The sequence below is a fragment of the Lampris incognitus genome, chromosome 11, assembly GCF_029633865.1.
Source record: "Lampris incognitus isolate fLamInc1 chromosome 11, fLamInc1.hap2, whole genome shotgun sequence".
In the NCBI taxonomy this organism is placed as follows: Eukaryota; Metazoa; Chordata; class Actinopteri; order Lampriformes; family Lampridae; genus Lampris; species Lampris incognitus.
In genome coordinates this window covers 57,481,003-57,499,613 of record NC_079221.1, presented here as the reverse complement: position 1 = coordinate 57,499,613, position 18,611 = coordinate 57,481,003, and the positions used below count along the sequence as shown (strand labels likewise).

Below are 18,611 nucleotides of genomic sequence, written 5' to 3'. Positions count from 1 at the left end.
AGATTTGTCTGTTTTCTGTGAAAATCCAGGCATAAATTAAGCACCCCTAATAAAGATTTGAATGTTGCTGCTAGATGCTACTGACAACCTCCTTCTCACCTCTTCAGCTCAATTCACCAGCCTCTGAAAGTGCCTGTTTTTCCCCTCTAAACATGCTGGACGTGAACAGCTCGTCCATACTCTTTTCTTCTGTGTGTTTTGCAATGAGATTTGCTTGAAGCTCCGTGCTAACATTCCTGTGACTGTTCTGCAGGTGGTTGAGATAGCAGCAGTGCCTTCTCCCAGTGAAGGAGTTGTTCCACCCACGCTGGTGGCTGTAAGTAGTCTGGTTTCTTCATAACCACTTAACGGATTTGTTTATTTGTGGTGAAAGTTTACAGATCTGCTTGGATTTTAAATGTCCCGTGCTTCCTCCCCAGGGTCTGAAGAACCTGACGGTAACAGAGGGGGAGTCTGTGACTCTGGAATGCCAGATCGACGGTCACCCCACCCCCACCATCATGTGGTTCAGAGAGGACTACAAAATCGAGAATTCCATTGACTTCCAGATCATTTATGAGAATGGATTTGCCCGTCTGGTGATCCGCGAGGCCTTTGCTGAAGACAGTGGCCGTTTCACCTGCACAGCTACCAGCGAGGCTGGAACTGTCAGCACGTCGTCCTACCTGCTTGTCCAGGGTCAGTTCAGACAAAGAGAAAAGGAGAGTGTGTGCGTTCTGCTTCGTAGAAGGTGCAAGGGTAATATCAAGGCAGAAACAAATATTTTCTTTAGATTATGTACAACATGTACAGGAGGTTTTCCCTTGACACTGCATTGAAGTAAGTTTTAGTGATGGTGGTTTACTGGAGTTTTCCTGTTACATGGTCTTTCGCTGTTCTACTTTTCAAACCTTCAAAGAAAATATTCTTCCAGCAGCCATCGGTACTGGCCCACCCGAGCAGCCATCTAAAACCATCCAATCCAACACATAATCCTACAGGGCAGATTGTAGACTCACTGTCTTTCTTTTCCAGTGTCGGAGGACATAGAGAGCCGAGAGGAGATTACTGCTGTCGCTCAGCAGGTTAAAGAGTGAGTATCAAGGCAGCTCTTATACTGCATGTTATTTACAAAAGACAAAGTGATGGACCATAAAGACATGGACAGCTCTTGAAGAACACCTGTGGAAGCTGAATGTCATAAGCAGATTTCCATATATATGTTTCTAACAAGGAAACCTTCATAAAACAGAGATTAAGACAACAATGAAAAAGGGTTTTAGATATTCAACGTCTCTAAAGGATGTTCCTTCTGGTTAAATGACTTGACATGGATGGAACTGCAGAAGCGAAGCTTGGGCCAAATGATTCTAATAAACCAAACTCTTCTCACAGAGTGACTGAGGAATCCAAAGAGGAGACCATGTCACAGGTGAGCGTCGCAGAGTCAGAAACGCCTGCAGCCACTGCACCCTTCTTCATCAAGAAGCCCACCGTCCAGAAGCTAGTGGAGGGAGGAAGTGTGGCCTTTGACTGCCAGGTGGGAGGAAGCCCCAAACCACACATTATCTGGAAGAAGAGTGGTGTGCCACTTACTACTGGATACAGGTACACACGTTCGAACACTTTTTTCTTCTTATGCTCTCAAGTAACTATATGCTGTGTTTTATTAATGACTATGTTGTTGTTTCCACCACCAGATACAAAGTCTCCTACAAAAAGGAGACTGGAGAGTGCAGATTAGAGATATCCATGACCTTCGCTGACGATGCTGGAGAGTATTCCATCTACATCAAGAACCAGGCCGGAGAGGCCTCGGCTTCAGCTGACCTGCTGGAGGAAGGTACATGTACAAGCACAGGGAATGGAACATCATAAGGAGGCAACTTTTTATTTTAGGATCACTAAGTGTAGTCAGTAAGTTACCTCAAAGTCCGTCTTACCCGCTCTACACCTGTTTATTCTGGATGGCGGCACGAATTCACGTTGGCGGCGGTCTCACCCAGTATCGTCCATGCAGTGTCTTTGTCCACGTCTGTGTCTAAGTTTGTTTTGTCTTCGTTTGATGGCTGGGGTTGCTGGCGCTGGATCGGCTGGGAGAGCTTGGGCTCAGGGACCACGGCCCTGCCTGAAGCTGCACCCGAGGAGGTAACACCAAGGACAGTCTGACAGGATGCGGAAGCGGGGCAGGCTAAGCTAACTGCTAGCCCATGCAGAACGGCAGTTCCGATAACACCGAGGGCGGTCTGGCAGTGGCGTCACCTAGTGTTGACTGTGTTTTAGTGTCATCATGTGGAGTGCGGGGAGGTGTGTTGAAGGTGGGAGAGCTGGCATTGGATCGGCTGGGGGAGCCAGGGACCACAGCCCTGCTGGAGCTGTACCCAAGGAGGAGGAAACATCGAGGGCGGTCTGACAGGACGCAGAAGCGGGGCAGGCTAAGCTAACTGCTAGCCCATGCAGACCGGCAGTCCTGAAAGTCATCCTGGCTGGCGTTTGCTCTCTCTGTCCAGTGGAATTTTTTGGACTGTGTTGCACTGAGTGGGCTGTGTTGGTAGTTGTTTTTTTTTGTTTTTGCATTGTTCTCTCTGTTTTTGTATGTTTTTGGTGGTGTCGTTTTTGGGAAATTTGGGATGTGTGCTTTTGTCTTTTGTGTCGCACTGCTGTGTGCTGGGGGAAATGGAATTTTGTTTCATTTGTGTACGCAAGTACATAAAAGAAATGACAATAAATTGTTCCCGAGTCCTGAAGGGCCCTCTTCTCATGCCTTTCCTGAAGTTCCTTCTGTAGAGTTCTCTCATCGGAGTCAGCGGTTTAAGTATAGACAATGTCTACTGTTTTTTACCATATCTTCCTGTTTCTCACTATGTGAATGTAAAGCCCTCTGAGACAGGAACTGGGATTTAGGACTGTAAACATGAACCTGACTTGTGTCACAGTGATAGACCAGAGCTTGACATAAAGTTAAAAAGTCACAGTCCAACATAACCTGGACATGTTTTGCTGTCCTTACAGAGGAGTACGAAGCCTACATGAAGAAACATGAAGCCGTTTTTAAGACTGAAGTGACAGCTGTGGTGCAGGAGCTCAGCGTGGTAGAAGTTCCCCCTGTTGTTGTTACCGAAGTGGAGCAGAGGACCACCACCGTCATCTCCGGACAGGTAGGAGCCACAGGCCAAACCATTTAAAACTTTGAAAACAAGGTCTTCCCTGCCTCTGAAACACTAGTTCTTTGCTTTTCGTGGTTGATTATTTTAGACATGTTAAATGTTGGAAAGCACTCAAAGTGGCCTGAATAAAGTGTTGGTTCTAAAAAAAAGACATGAAAAACCCAACAGAACCCTACGTGGTGCCTCATTTGGCTCTGACCTGATCATTTGAAGATCTAAAGGCTTTCCTGCCAGGAGATTTAAAACATTTCTAATATTAAATGTGTCCTCCATAGGAATTCCACATTTCTGCCTTTGAGCAGAGGATCATCCAGGAGATTGAGCTGCTGATCATGAAGATTACCTATAGAGAAATAGTGACAGAGGACGGAGAACTGATGCTGACCGCAACGGAGGATGAGGCTGCGCAGCCAGCCTTTGACACTCCAGTAAAAAACTACAGAATTATGGAGGGAATGGGCGTCACTTTCCACTGCAAATGCACTGGAATGCCACTGCCTAAGGTAAGGAAGAAAGCAGCTTTTAATGTATTCTGAGAGACGCAGTCAAAGAGGACACTCACATGGTCAAAGAAAACAGATAATGATTTAGTGGTTTCATCCCAACTCTGAAATAATGAGTGCCCCAGGTGACATGGGGTCAGATCCCACCAGATTATTCTGTTCTGTGTTTTCCTCACTCTGTCTACCCTGTTGCCCTTTCCTACAGCCTAACTAGACTAAAACATGCAAAGAATGTTTTGGTGTGGGCCAAATGTAAATATGTTTGCACAGAAAGTTGAGTCACAGAACCAAGGGGGGTCTAAGAGTACATCTGTCACCATCTTACAATGCTGTGATTGCAACTATTCCCCAACCCTCTGTGAACAGTACACATGGCCATTGTAACTCTACTTAATGGTCACAATAATTTGCATATGAAACTGGTGGTTGCTTTGGGTGGTTATGCCACTCTATTGTTTATAAGGGTGGGGACACCTACAGTCAGTGGAGACTGAAGAGGTCACTTAGATGATGATGAAACATTTCTGTCAATAAACGTTGTGCCCAGATGAACTGATTCAACTTTCTGTGATTTTCTTACCTGGATTATTGAGCATGCATCAAGACATAAATATGTTAACATTTCCTCAACATTGTTTTCTTCTTTCAACAGATTGTATGGTACAAAGATGGCAATCGCATCAAACATGGCGGTCGTTACCAGATGGAGGTTCTCCAGGACGGAAGAGCCAGCCTGCGTCTAGCCATGGTGCTGCCAGAGGATGAGGGTGTTTACACAGCCTTTGCCACTAACATGAAGGGGAATGCTGTCAGCTCTGGGAAGCTATATGTGGAGCCATCAGGGGCAGGAACACCTCAGAGATACACACCCCAGCCGGCGATGCAGAGAATCAGGTAGGACTCCACATATAACGTTTATTAGAAGTATAAACCCCTTGAGATGAACCGTCTCATTTTCGAGGGGGTCCTTAACAAAAATATACAGAAAATACAGTACATAAAGCAAAACAACTCAAGTACACTCACAGATACACAGATGAAAGCTCTCCCAGGCCAGACGATGCATTTAAAATAGATGGTAACCAGTGAAAATGTATTCTACATAGATTTGGGTGTTAACCAATTTAGTGACTCGTACATAAAAAAGTAATGGGTTCTATAAGGACACTTCAAAACAAAGCTACAGAAATTACTCTAAACTGCATTGAGAGGGCGAAGATGTGTTTCTGATAGACAATATCTGTATAATCTAGTATTGGTAATATCAACTGTGAAACAATTCTTTTCCTGACCTGTAGAATGGAAACACTTCTATCAGGAGAGACTAAGTGAATGAAGTGAAGATAATTATTTATTATAACAGATAATTTAACGGAAATGAATACATGTCAAGAAAGTCTTTGGCGCTTAGACTCAACAGGGAGATTTTTTTAATTGAGGGGCATCAGCCCTGAGGAGCAGCACAATAAGTCCCCCCATGGAGTAATTTTGTAATCGCTATAAATACCTTGGTGTTGATCTCATAATCGCTATAAATACCTTGGTGTTGATACTCTCTCAGGTCAACATCTCCTCGTACTCTGAGTCGTTCACCTGGACGTTCCTCTAGCCGTTCTCCTGGACGCTCTCCTGCTCGCAGGCTTGATGAGACAGACGAAGCTCAGCTGGAGAGACTCTACAAGCCTGTGTTTGCCATGAAGCCTTCTTCATGCAAATGCTCTGAGGGACAGACCGCCAGATTTGACCTGAAGGTTGTTGGCAGACCAATGCCAGACACATACTGGTTCCACAATGGTAAATGACATGCATCCAGTCTTCGCACAGTGCCAGAAACTTTTTTGATTTGGGTCATTCGCTTGTCAGTTACATTCCATTCACCCTCCTCTTCTCAGGACAACAAGTGGTCAGTGACTACACCCACAAGATAGTGGTAAAGGAGGATGGAACACAGTCCCTGATTATAGTTCCAGCCATGCCCCAAGACTCTGGAGAGTGGACAGTTGTTGCTCAGAACAGAGCTGGAAAATCCTCTGTCTCCATAACTCTCACCGTTGATGGTAAGATGATGGATCACGCTGCATACCATGTAAACATTTTTTTTTCCCAGAGAGGAAAATTTGGAAGAACATTTGGAGACCTAATTGTAGATTTCTTGACTAATTAGTGTTTTTTATTCACAGCTAAAGAAACTCTAGTGCGCCCACAGTTTATTGAGAAACTGAAGAACATCAGTGTAAAGAAAGGCACTCTGGTTGAGTTGGCTGTTAAAGCCATTGGAAACCCCATCCCTGACATTGTGTGGCTGAAAAACAGTGACATTATCACTCCACATAAGCATCCACATATCAAGTAAGTTTGGTACACTGTTGGTAATATGGCAACAAAAAGGAATGTTGATAAATTCACAGAACCATCAAAATAGTTGTTTTATTCATTGGAGCATTCAGTTCTGTCCACAACATAGATGTGGACAGAACGTCGATATTATTGTATGGAATAGAATCAAGCTAATATGCTCAATTACCAAGTTAATTGCAACTCCTTAAAGGTATACGTTGTAAGATTATGAACTCAATCTAGCCCATAACTGACCCTATGTATGTAGTGATACATATGTGGAGTAAGCCTTTTGTCAAACTAGAACGACCAAGATGGTCATCATGGGCATTTTGGATTTCAAAGTTTAATAACTTGGTGGGAAAAACGGGTACAGTCCTTGCTCTGTCCTAGAAACACACTAGCACCCTCCAGTGCGGAGAAATAGTTTAAACCTGATGTTTGATGATGTCCAACATGTCTGGTTACAGACGCCGTTACAGATGCACCATGACTACCACCGAGGCGTTGCAGTATTTACAGGCGTTGGACAGCGGCCATTTTAAATTGTTTAAAAATAGTATTAAAGTTGTTAAAATGTTAATTTTGGTGTCAGTTAGTTTCCTAACAGACTCACTAACATATGTGTACTGCTACACCCAACGTGACTCTTGTCCTATATTAGGGTTTTACAGCCAGCTAAACTCTCCCTTGCTTCATATCCTCCAAGGAACAGACCAGTGTTGTATATGGACGGGATTTAATAACAAGGAAGTGTGAAACTGAAAGTAAACATACAGAAAAGCATACATCAGTGTACAATACAAAATAGCTTACTCAATCTAGAATTACAGTTAGGATAACTAATCCTCTATTTTTCAGGAAACAACGGTAAGTATAAAACTAACATTGTCTTTGCAGGAATAAAATGTAAGTTGTAACTCATCAGGTATAGCACTGAACACTGCATTTACGCTAGCATCAAAGGTATAGCCTGAATGCCATCATTAAAATGTGCTGCCATACGTGTTACCAAAATTATACAAACTGTAGCAAATATGTAAAAAATACTTCAAAATAAAGACTCTAGCAGTGATGGATAATAGCTTTACTTACAGATATCGCCACTCAAAGGGGTAGAAACTAGGTGATGGCAAATGATGGAGCATGAATATTGCTGTGTTGTCACAGGAAAAGGAAGAGGAGGAAAAGGAAGTAGCTGAAACCGCGGTACTTATCGATGCCACTAGAAGGCAAAATACTCAAGATAATGGAACGATGCCCCTAGTGGCAGGGAGGCTCTAAAAATAAAGGAAACCGTTCCATTACAATATGTAATGCATTAATATCTCAACTGGGTGTTTATCTTGACAGAATGTAGAGTTTAAACACCGTTCCAGTAGTTTTTAAGTCCCGGTCGTTGTTTGTGACTGTTTCAATGTTTATTTGCAGTTCTTTTTTTACATTTCACGTTTTTAAAGGCCTTGTCACGTTTGTTAGATTAGCAATATGTGTTTTCCGTGTTGTTTTTCAGGTAATATTTTCACTTTTTCAATTTTGCTATTCAAGTTTGACCATGTCTCTCTGAAGTTTAAATTATTTAAAAATAGTATTAAAGTTGTTAAAATGTTAATCGTAGTGTCAGTTAGTTTCATAACAGACACACTACCATATGTAATGCTTTAATATCTCAATTGGGTATTTATCTTGACACAATATAGAATTTAGAAACCGTCCGTCATTTTGACTGCCCATGGTCGTTTTAGGTAGAAGTGAAATCCCGGTCATTCTAGTGTTAAATTCTCTCCCCATTGTAACGAATTCGGGAGGCAGTCTGGGAACCGCCGCAGCCGGGGCGCGAACCTGGATCTCCTGCACCACGGGCGACTACGTTAACCAGTCGATTAAAGCGTCTGACCCTAACGAGTCTATTTATCCGTGCACTTTACACTACCCCCCTCCTTCGGGAAGCGCATCCGATGGTCTCACGGCTCACCATCCCACTTCTGACACCAGTGTAGCGAATTCGGGGGGCAGTCCGGGAACCGCCACAGCCGGGACGCAAACCTGAATCTCCCGCGCCACGGGCGACTACGTTAATCAGTCGACTAAAGGGTCCGACCCGTTAGCCAAGGGCTAGCAAATCTATTCATCTGTGATCGTTACACTGTGAGGTTTGTTAGTGTTGACTGTATTTTGTTCAATTTGAAATACTGGAGTGTAAATTTGTTCCTCCCTTGCAGTCCAACACCCTTTATAAGTCAAAGAAGGGTGACTCAGTTCATCGGGATAAAATGTTTATTGACAGAAACGTTTCATGACTCAGTTACGTGACCTCTTCAGTCTAAACTGACTGCAGGTGTCCCCACCCTTATAAACGATACAGTGCCTAACGACCGAAACCAACGACCCGTTTCATATGCATATATCGGTGTGACCATTGATCATGTGTACTATTTAATGTGTACTATTTATCATTGGTCATGTGTACTATTCACAGAGGATCAATGGTCACACCCATATTTGCATATGAAACGGGTCATTGGTTTCGGTCGTTAGGCACTGTATTGCACTGTATTGTTTATAAGGGTGGGGATACCTGCAGTCAGTTTAGACTGACTGACTGACTGACTTGAGTGATGAAACGTATCTGTCAGTAAACGTTGTGTCCAGATGAACTGATTCACCCTTCTTTGACTTTCTTACCTGGATTATTGAGCATGCATAGAGACCCTTTATAAGTGTTCCAGTTCACCCAGTTCAACAGCGAAGAAGCACAAGTAGGGAGAATCGCTGAAGGGAAGCCCCGTGTCAGACAGAAAACCTCTGATCTGCCTCTCAGATAGCCTTACATAAAACAAGGACTTTGATAGAACACGCGCTACTGATGCCCACATGGTTAGCTGGTCAGCAGCACCTTTTACATTGCCAAACTTAATGATTTTTCTATCTTTGCTTTATCAGATCAGTTGGCTGAACTGAATCAGAACGATATCTGATTTTTTTCCCACTCCCCATCATTAGAACTGTAATGTTTTCTTTTAGTCTAAAGCAGGGGTCCCCAACCTTTTTTGCACCGTGGACTGGTTTAATAAACAATATTTTGGTGGACCAAGGGTGGGTTAACAACTACCGGAATATTGGTTAGACTTATAAATCAATAGTATAGTATCATAGCATTTAAAGTAATGTTTGGATATTGAACACACAGCGCATATTTTCCTAACATGACATTCATATAACAACACTGCAACTCACCTACTACTACTACTTTCGGCTGCTCCCGTTAGGGGGCGCCACAGCGGATCATCCGTCTCCATCTCTTCCTGTCCTCTGCATCTTCCTCTGTCACACCAGCCACCTGCACGTCCTCCCTCACCACATCCATAAACCTCCTCTTTGGCCTTCCTCTTCTCCTCTTCCCTGGCAGCTCCATATTCAGCATCCTTCTCCCAGTATACCCAGCATCTCTCCTCCACACATGTCCAAACCATCTCCATCTTGTCTCTCTTGCTTTGTCTCCAAACCGTCAAACCTGAGCTGCCCCTCTAATATACTCGTTCCTAATCCTGTCCTTCTTCGTCACTCCCAATGAAAATCTTATCATCTTCATCTCTGCCACCTCCAGCTCCTCCTCCTGTCTTTTCATCAGTGCCACTGTCTCCAAACCATACAACATAGCTGGTCTCACAACCATCTTGTAAACCTTCCCTTTAACTCTTGCTGGTACCCTTCTGTCACAAATCACTTCTGACACTCTTCTCCACCCACTCCACCCTGCCTGCACTCTCTTCTTCACCTCTCTCCTGCACTCCCCGTTACTTTGGACAGTTGACCCCAAGTATTTAAACTCATATGCCTTCGTCACCACCACTCCTTGCATCCTGACCATTCCACTGTCCTCCCTCTCATTCACGCATAGGTATTCTGTCTTGCTCCTGCTGACTTTCATTCCTCTTCTCTCCAGTGCATACCTCCACCTCTCCAGGCTCTCCTCCACCTGCACCCTACTCTCACTACAGATCACAATGTCATCCGCGAATATCATAGTCCGTGGAGACTCCTGCCTGATCTTGTCTGTCAACCTGTCCATCACTATTCCTAACAGGAAAGGGCTCAGAGCTGATCCTTGATGTAATCCCACCTCCACCTTGAACCCATCTGTCATTCCAACCACACACCTCACCACTGTCACACTTCCTTCATACATATCCTGCACCACTCCTACATACTTCTCTGCAACTCCCGACTTCCTCATACAATACCACACCTCCTCTCTCGGCACCCTGTCATATGCTTTCTCTAAATCTACAAAGACCCAATGTAACTCCTTCTGGCCTCCTCTATACTTCTCCATCAACATTCTCAAAGCAAACATCACATCTGTGGTGCTCTTTCGTGGCATGAAACCAAACTGCTGCTGCTGATCATCACCTCTCCTCCTCTTAACCTAGCTTCTATTACTCTTTCCCATATCTTCATGCTGTGGCTGATCAACTTTATACCTCTGTAGTTGATACAGTTCTGCACATCACCCTTGTTCTTGACAATCGGTACCAGTATGCTTCTTCTCCACTCCTCAGGCATCCTCTCACTTTCCAAGATTGTGTTAAACAATCTAGTTAAAAACTCCACTGCCATCTCTCCTAAACATCTCCATGCCTCCACAGGTATGTCATCAGGACCAACTGCCTTTCCACTCTTCATCCTCTTCATAGCTGCCCTCTCTTCCTCCTTGCTAATCCACTGAACTTCCTGATTCACTATCCCCACATCATCCAACCTTCTCTCTCTCTCATTTTCTTCATTCATCAGCCCCTATAAGTATTCCTTCCACCTTCTCAGCACACTCTCCTCGCTTGTCAACACATTTCCATCTCTATCCTTGATCACCCTAACCTGCTGCACATCCCTTGCAGCTCGGTCCCTCTGTCTAGCCAATTGGTACAAGTCCTTTTCTCCTTCCTTAGTGTCTAACCTGTCATACATTGCAACTCACCAATTTCATCAATTCTCCTGTGGTAGCTGAAAGAGGAACCTTTGCCACCTTGTTAGCTGCAGCTTCCCCCAACACTTCACGGCACATGTCCTTGGCAGCAGGCAGAACTTCGCTGATAGTGAAAGGCTTCTTAGCCTTAGCAGCATGACTAGCCACAAAATATCCTTAGCAATACGACTAGCCACTAAGTAGCCATGGCAATATGACTAGCCACTAAGTATGACGCTGTCAGAGCAGCAGCATGTATAGAAGTGGTGGCTCTCAGCACGTGCTTCTGTCCCGCTTACTCGCGTTGTTTTCTCTCAAAGAACTTCACAGGTTTGTGTTTAAGTGCAGGGTGCTTGGACTCAGGATGCCGAAGCAGTTTTGAGGCTTCATTGCCTCATTAGACAGCTTGTCACCACATATCACACACGGGCTCGGAGCATGCGAGTCACTGGTCGCAATAAAGCTGTATTTTGGGTACGAGTCATCGTATTTCCTATTTGAAGGAAGCTTTCTTTTTTCTTTTTCTTTTTTTTTTTGCTGTCTCGGCCTCTGTTGTCTCTGTGTTATCATCATCAATTAGAGCTTTTATGTCCCCTACCTCTTCCGAAGAAACTCTCAGGCGACATTTGTTTTTTACCGGTACTCATTGTAGCTAACTAGCTGCTAGTAGCAAGTTGACTTGAGTGCGTCTCTGAGTAATGAAGTTTGTAACCACTGGTCTGCTGAATGCCACGTGAATGAGTGATAAAATTACATCATTGTACACGCTTCAAGTATCTGTTTCAAATTAAAAGCCCTCTAGCATCACATGGGCCCGGGCTTTTGTTTGAATATTGTATACCATATTGTTTCCTTGCAGCCCAAAAGCAAATTTTTTGTGGCCCGGTGCTGGTCCGTGGCCCGGTGGTTGGGGGCCCCTGGTCTAAAGTATAGAATTATATTGACAAACATACCATCTGGTTTTATGGTTTTTTTTCTATTTCTGGGGATATTTTGTATTTATTTACTTCGACTTCGAATACTTTATCTGCCTAAAATCATTCATAAGTTAAAAAGACAGATATTAACATAATGTAATATCTATTTCCCAGGGTTGAAGGCACAAAAGGAGAGGCCAAATTCCAGATCCCTTCGCCAGCTGCCTCTGACAGTGCCTGGTATACAGCTACTGCTATCAACAAGGCTGGAAGAGATACTACTCGCTGTAGAGTCAATGTTGAGGTTGACTTTGCTGAACCTGAACCAGAGAGGAAGCTCATTATTCCAAAAGGAACCTACAAGGCCAAGGAGATTGCCCCTCCTGAAGTTGAACCCCTGCATCTTCGCTATGGCCAAGAGCAGTGGGAGGAGGGAGACCTTTATGACAAGGAGAAGCAGCAGAAACCACAGTTCAAGAAGAAGCTGACTTCTGTGAGAATGAAGCGCTTTGGTCCAGTTCATTTTGAGTGCAGATTGACTCCTATTGGTGACCCAACGATGGTAGTGGAGTGGTTGCATGATGGCAAACCCCTTGCAGCTGCCAACAGGTTGCGCATGGTCAATGAATTTGGCTACTGCAGTCTGGACTATGAAGTCGCTTATGCTAGAGACAGTGGTGTCATCACCTGCAGAGCTACAAACAAGTTTGGAGTAGACCAGACCTCGGCCACCCTGGTTGTCAAGGATGAGAAAGGTCTTGTTGAAGAAACACAGCTTCCTGAGGGCAGGAAGGGAGTACACCGAATGGATGAGATGGAGCGCGTGGCTCATGAGGGAGGACCCTATGGAGTCAGTGCTGAGGAGGAGGCTGAAAAGACTAAGCCTGAGATTGTCTTGGTTCCTGAACCAGCCCAAGTCCTGGAAGGTGACTCAGCAAGATTCCGTTGCAGAGTGACTGGTTATCCAACCCCTAAGGTTAACTGGTACCTCAATGGACAACTCATTTGCAAGAGCAAAAGATACAGACTTCGGTATGACGGTATCTATTATCTGGAGATTGTTGATATTAAGTCTTATGATTCTGGAGAGGTCAAAGTGGTGGCTGACAACATCCTGGGCTCAGCTGAACACACTGTGAAGTTGGAGATCCAACAGAAAGAGGACTTCAGAACCCATCTTCGCCGTGCTCCTGAAGGCAAGGCTGCTGAGACTGGCGCTGAGCTTGGTAAAACACCATTTGAGGTCCTGAAGGCTGAGAAACTTGCAGAGGAACCTCAGCCAAAAGAGGTGGTCAAACTTAAGAAGACCCACAGGATTGTGCATGAGAAAACCAAAGAGGAGTCAGAGGAGCTGAGAAGCAAGTTCAAGCGCAGGACAGAAGAAGGTTATTATGAGTCCATTACTGCTGTGGAGCTCAAGTCTCGAAAGAAGGATGAGTCCTATGAGGATCTGCTGAAGAAGACAAAGGAAGAGCTGCTGCATCGTGTCAAGGAGAGAGAGAAGGCTGAGAAGAAGAAGGAAGAAGAGCGCGGCAAAGTCACCGCTACACCACTAAAACCAGAGAGAATAAAGCTCTCAGCTAGCATGGAAGCTCCTAAGATCCTTGAACGTATCACCAGCCAGACGGTCGCACAGGATGATGAGGTTAAGTTCAGAGTCCGAGTGGTTGGCCGACCAGAACCTGAATGTCAGTGGTTCAAGAACGGCATCCAACTGGAGAAATCTGAACGTATCTACTGGTACTGGCCTGAGGACCATGTATGTGAATTAGTGATCAGAAATGTCAGAGCAGAGGATTCCGCTAGTGTCATGGTCAAAGCCATGAACATTGCTGGAGAGACTTCAAGCCATGCCTTCCTGTTGGTGCAAGGTAGAATAACTTTTAATCATTTATGGACACGTTTAACTAATAATCATGTATCAATTTTATAAATTTTCAAGGCCTAAATGAATGTGACTTGATGTGAAAATTTCTATTAATGCGTCATATTAATTTCTGTAGCAAAGCAAGTCATCACCTTCACACAGAAGCTGGGGGAGATCAATGCCAAGGAGAAGGACACCATGGCAGCCTTTGAGTGTGAGACCAATGAGCCTTTTGTCAAGGTTAAGTGGATGAAGAACAATATGGAGATCTTCTCTGGAGACAAATACAGGATGCACTCTGACAGAAACGTTCACTTCCTGTCGGTGCTGATCATCAATATGAAGGATGATGCAGAGTACAGCTGTGTTGTTGTAGATGACGAGAGTGTCAGAACCACAGCCAAGCTTAATGTTGAAGGTAGGCTGGACTCAGAACTCCCTAAGCAATGTTGGTCCTTTACATTTGTGGGGTGCTTTCAGTGTAATAACTTGGTAGAGCTGTCTAGGATGTCTGTTTAGGATCATTCTCTAATTATAACTGGTGAATAGAGAAAACAAGACTAACTAGCTTTGAGCCAGGAAAGGTAGCCATCCTCCATTCAGGCTCATTTTTATACTGCTGTTACTATTTTCAGAGTTTAGCGTTAGTGCAAGAAAATAACTTTTGACCCATGTTGTTCTGTTTGGAGTCGCATTTTGTTACTATTTTATTAGATTGTGAGATGGGGGACATTCACAATGTCTAGCAAGTAGTCTTGTACATGAGGTGTTGTCCTCAAAAGAGGACATTTTGCATTCAAGTCAGACTTGCAGCAGATAATACATCCAATACAGCCTTTAATACAAATTCAGATGTGTTTTGCATCTCCAAGACTGTGCATCTTTATGTAACAGGCCCATGGTTTTGCTTTCATTTCATTTGGATTGGTGAGTTTTAGCCATTGTTAGCCATGCTTTATGTAAGGGCAGGGCTGTCATTGTGTACATATGAAACCAAAACCGGCACAGTGACCTAAGCCTTGAAACCACTCACTGCTGTCCACTGAAAACAGGAACTTGGCCAAATTATCCAAGCATCACAACAGCATCGCATTTCCAAAAATATTTTTTTGGTTTTAGGTGGAAAATGTTGTGGACCTAATGTCACAAAACTTAACCAGCTAAAATAACACTCCATAAAATGAATCATTGCTAAGATATGAACTTTATCAATAGGTGACCCACTGGAGGTACTGAAGAACCTGGAGAACACTGAGGTGCCGGAGACCTACTCTGGAGAGTTTGAGTGTGTTGTGTCTCGTGAGGATGCCGAGGGCACCTGGTTCTTTGGAGACAAGGAGATCTCTCCAAGTAGTAAATATGTCATGTCCTCCCGCCGTGGAAGGCACACTCTGACTGTCAAAGATGTGAAGAAGGAGGATCAGGGAAAATACACCTTCAAAGTAGGCGATTTCAAGACAAGTGCCTCTCTGAAGATGAAGTGTGAGTACTGTAGCAGAAAAGAAATGTGTAAATAAATCATAAAAAGAACACAGAACTTCTAAAGTTTGGAGTTTTCATTTTGGTCAAATGACCTAACCACTATAAGAGTTTTACCTCTCTTTGTGGTGACTCAGCTTTTTATGCTGAGTTTTATGAAACCTTTTTTTTTATTGTGTCAACAATGTTTGTGTTGTTGCAGTGCGCCCCGTGACCCTGATGCAGCCCCTGAGTGACCTGACTGTCTGTGAGGGAGACATTGCTCAGATGGAGGTCAGGTTTTCCCAGGAGAATGTTGAAGGAACCTGGATGAAGAATGGTCAAGCCATCTCTGCCTCAGGTCGCATCCACATGGTTATCGACAAGCAGATCCACAAACTCCTGATTGAGGATACCAACAAGGATGACTACGGAAAGTACTCCTTTGTGGTTCCCGCCCAGGATATCTCAACCTCCGCCAAGCTCATCGTACAGAGTATGACATATGCACACACACACACACACACACACGCACAATGCTTTTCTATCTCTGACATTTTTGTCATTTTATAAGGGGCATAAAGGGCAGCATGGTGGCCCAGTGTGTTGGCTCACAGCAAGAAGGTCCTGGGTTCAAACCCCAGACTGTCCCAGGTCCTTTCTGTGTGGAGTTTGCATGTTCTCCCCATGTTTGTGTTGGTTTCCACTTGGTGTTCCAGTTTCCTTCCACAATCAAAGACATGTATGTTAGGGTTAATACTCCTGTCTGTGCCCCTGACCAATGCAGTAGCAAACAGAACTGGAGTTGGTACTCGGGCGCTGCACTACGGCTGCCCACTGCTCCTATCGCATAGGCTGGGTTAAACGCAGAGGTTGAATTTCTTGGTATACTTGCTTACAATGACAAGTAAAGTGACTTGTTTTCTTTGTTCAACTTCTATGTTCAACTTTTACTCAGATCATTTCATGTCATCTAAATTTATCAATAACGATACAGACGGACGTTACCCTTCAGCATCCAGACTGGACTGTATTCCTGATAGAGCATTTTGTTTTGTAGCTATTGGTGTTTTGGTGCCACTGAAGGACATCAGTGCTGTAGAGGGCACCAAGGCTGTTCTGGAAGCGAAGATCTCAGCCCAGGATGTCAGCTCAGTCAAGTGGTACCACAATGACAAGCTGGTGATGCCCAATGACCGAATCCACATGGTGGCCAAGGGAGCCAAGCAGCGTCTGGTCTTCACCAGAACCTTCGCCTCCGACGAGGGACAATACAAACTGATAGTTGGCAGAGCTGACACCAGCTGCAAATTTTCTGTTGAGAGTAAGTTGCACTATCACTAAAGCAATACATTATATAGTATAAACCTTCATCCTATTTTTTTTCTTTGTTTGGTTCCTTAATTGACTGTAGTTTGAGTGTTCCTTAATTGACTGTAGTCTTTGCCTTTAATAAATAGAATTTTATTTAATACTGTAATGTGGGGAAAAAAGGTATGCAAAAGCAACAAGTAAATAAATGTAATGATGTGGAGCTAAATGATTCTTCCTTGTAACAGCGGTCCAGATTGTGACACCAATGAAAGACAAGGTGTGCTCTGAGTCTGAGAACGTCACCTTTGAGGTTGAGGTTTCTCACCATGGCGTTCACGCTCTCTGGACCTTTAAAAAGCAGCCACTTAAAGCTGGGGCTAAGCACAAGATGGAGTCCAAGGGCAAACACTACACCATGACTGTTATGAATGCCATGAAGGATGAGGAGGGCGAGTACATGTTTGCAGCTGGGGAGAAGACATCGAGTGCCACACTCACAGTATCAGGTAAGCTGCCTTAGGTTTCATTTATTTACTTCAGTACTGGAATAATTATTAAGCCAGATCACTAACCAGGTAGTCACTCCAGAAACATCCATGGCTGGCCTAGCTATCGTTATTCTCATTATTTTTTTAATTTATTTTGCTGGGAGGGCTAAAATGTCAGCTAAACAGAGAGCAAACAGCATAACCTGTATTACTTTTTCTGAGCGGGGTTAGCCCTTGGGTCTACTGTTGGTTTTGATGGAACCTCCTGTTTTCCATCACCAGGTGGAGCCATCAAGAGGCCCCTGTGTGACTTGGTGGTGGCCGAGTCTCAGACGGTTGAGCTGGAGTGTGAAGTGGCCAACCCCTCTGCTGAGGGCAAGTGGCTTAAGGACGGCGAGCCAGTAGACTTCAGTGATAACGTAGTGAGTGAGGTGAAAGGAGCCGTCAGACGCCTGGTTATTGTCATCACCAAAGCAACAGACATTGGAGAGTACAGCTATCAGGTGGCCAGCTCCAAGACATCAGCCTATCTCAGAGTTGAGGGTAAGTTTTGGGTTCTCTAAAAAAATGTCTTTTGTTTCAACTGAATTGATGTTAAGATAGATTCACAGAGCCCTCCTGAAGTTGGTATGAAGTTTGATTTAAGACCAGTTGATATTAGAACATAAAACAAATCTGTGACACAGACATTATGTTTAACCAGTACCATCATTTGATCCCATAGCTGTGAAGGTGAAGAAGACATTGAAGAACCTGAATGTGGTTCAGACCCAGGAGGCCAAATTTAGTCTGGAGCTGACCCATGAGCATGTGAAGGGATCTCAGTGGATCAAGAATGGTGTAGAGATCCTCCCCAGTGACAAGTATGAAATAACGGTGGAGGGCGCGGTCCACACACTAAAGATCAAGAACTGCAACACACAAGATGAGTCTGTTTATTCATTCAAGCTGGGCAAACTGTCTGCAAGTGCCAGGCTGAATGTTGAGAGTAAGTCACTATTTTGCCTTTAAATAAGATATCAGTGGCGTCTGATAGGAATCTTACAGTATATTTAAAAATTAATAAAAAGGAGTCCCCTTGAATTTTGGAGATAAGATAGGGTTTATATTTGTGGGACATGAAAATAGCTCATCCAGCAGGAGACCATGTAAATGTTGGAATAAAAATACTAGTCACCAGGAGTGACACTAACATGTTAACTGGATTGCTGTGATGATGTCATGTCATTTTCACAACAGCCATTAAGATTCTGAAGAAGCCAAAGGATGTGACATCACTTTTGGGAGCCACTGCCACATTTGAGGTGGGGCTGTCAGAGGATGACATCGCAGTAAAATGGATGTTCAACAATGTGGAGCTGAAACCTAATGAGCATTACAAGATGTTCTCTGAGAAGAAAAGCCACAAGCTGGTTGTCCAGGATGTGGACAATGCCAAAGCGGGAGAGTACACTCTTGTGATCGGCCATTTGCATTGCAGTGCTCACCTCACTGTGGAGTGTAAGTGTCTGCTTCTAGCTCTGCGCATTAGCTGTGTTTGTTTGGTGTCACATACTTCTTTGTTGGTTCTTGTGCTTGTGGTTTTGAGTGCAGCCTTTGACACTGGGTGAGCCTC

At 44.1% G+C, this 18,611-nt stretch overlaps 1 protein-coding gene across 1 annotated transcript in view; it reads left to right on the top strand.

The window, feature by feature from the left end:
* The window catches only part of LOC130120436 (titin-like), a 236,549-nt gene that overhangs the window by 14,521 nt on the left and 203,417 nt on the right, over positions 1–18,611 (top strand). Inside the window, 20 exon segments of the mRNA XM_056288972.1 lie at positions 254–316; positions 420–678; positions 1,015–1,072; positions 1,375–1,587; positions 1,680–1,822; positions 2,992–3,179; positions 3,422–3,649; positions 4,302–4,543; positions 5,211–5,443; positions 5,542–5,706; positions 5,830–5,998; positions 12,044–13,740; positions 13,873–14,154; positions 14,952–15,218; positions 15,418–15,690; positions 16,255–16,518; positions 16,754–17,014; positions 17,279–17,539; positions 17,721–17,984; positions 18,236–18,496. Of these exon segments, the coding sequence (XP_056144947.1) occupies positions 254–316; positions 420–678; positions 1,015–1,072; positions 1,375–1,587; positions 1,680–1,822; positions 2,992–3,179; positions 3,422–3,649; positions 4,302–4,543; positions 5,211–5,443; positions 5,542–5,706; positions 5,830–5,998; positions 12,044–13,740; positions 13,873–14,154; positions 14,952–15,218; positions 15,418–15,690; positions 16,255–16,518; positions 16,754–17,014; positions 17,279–17,539; positions 17,721–17,984; positions 18,236–18,496 (5,791 nt within the window).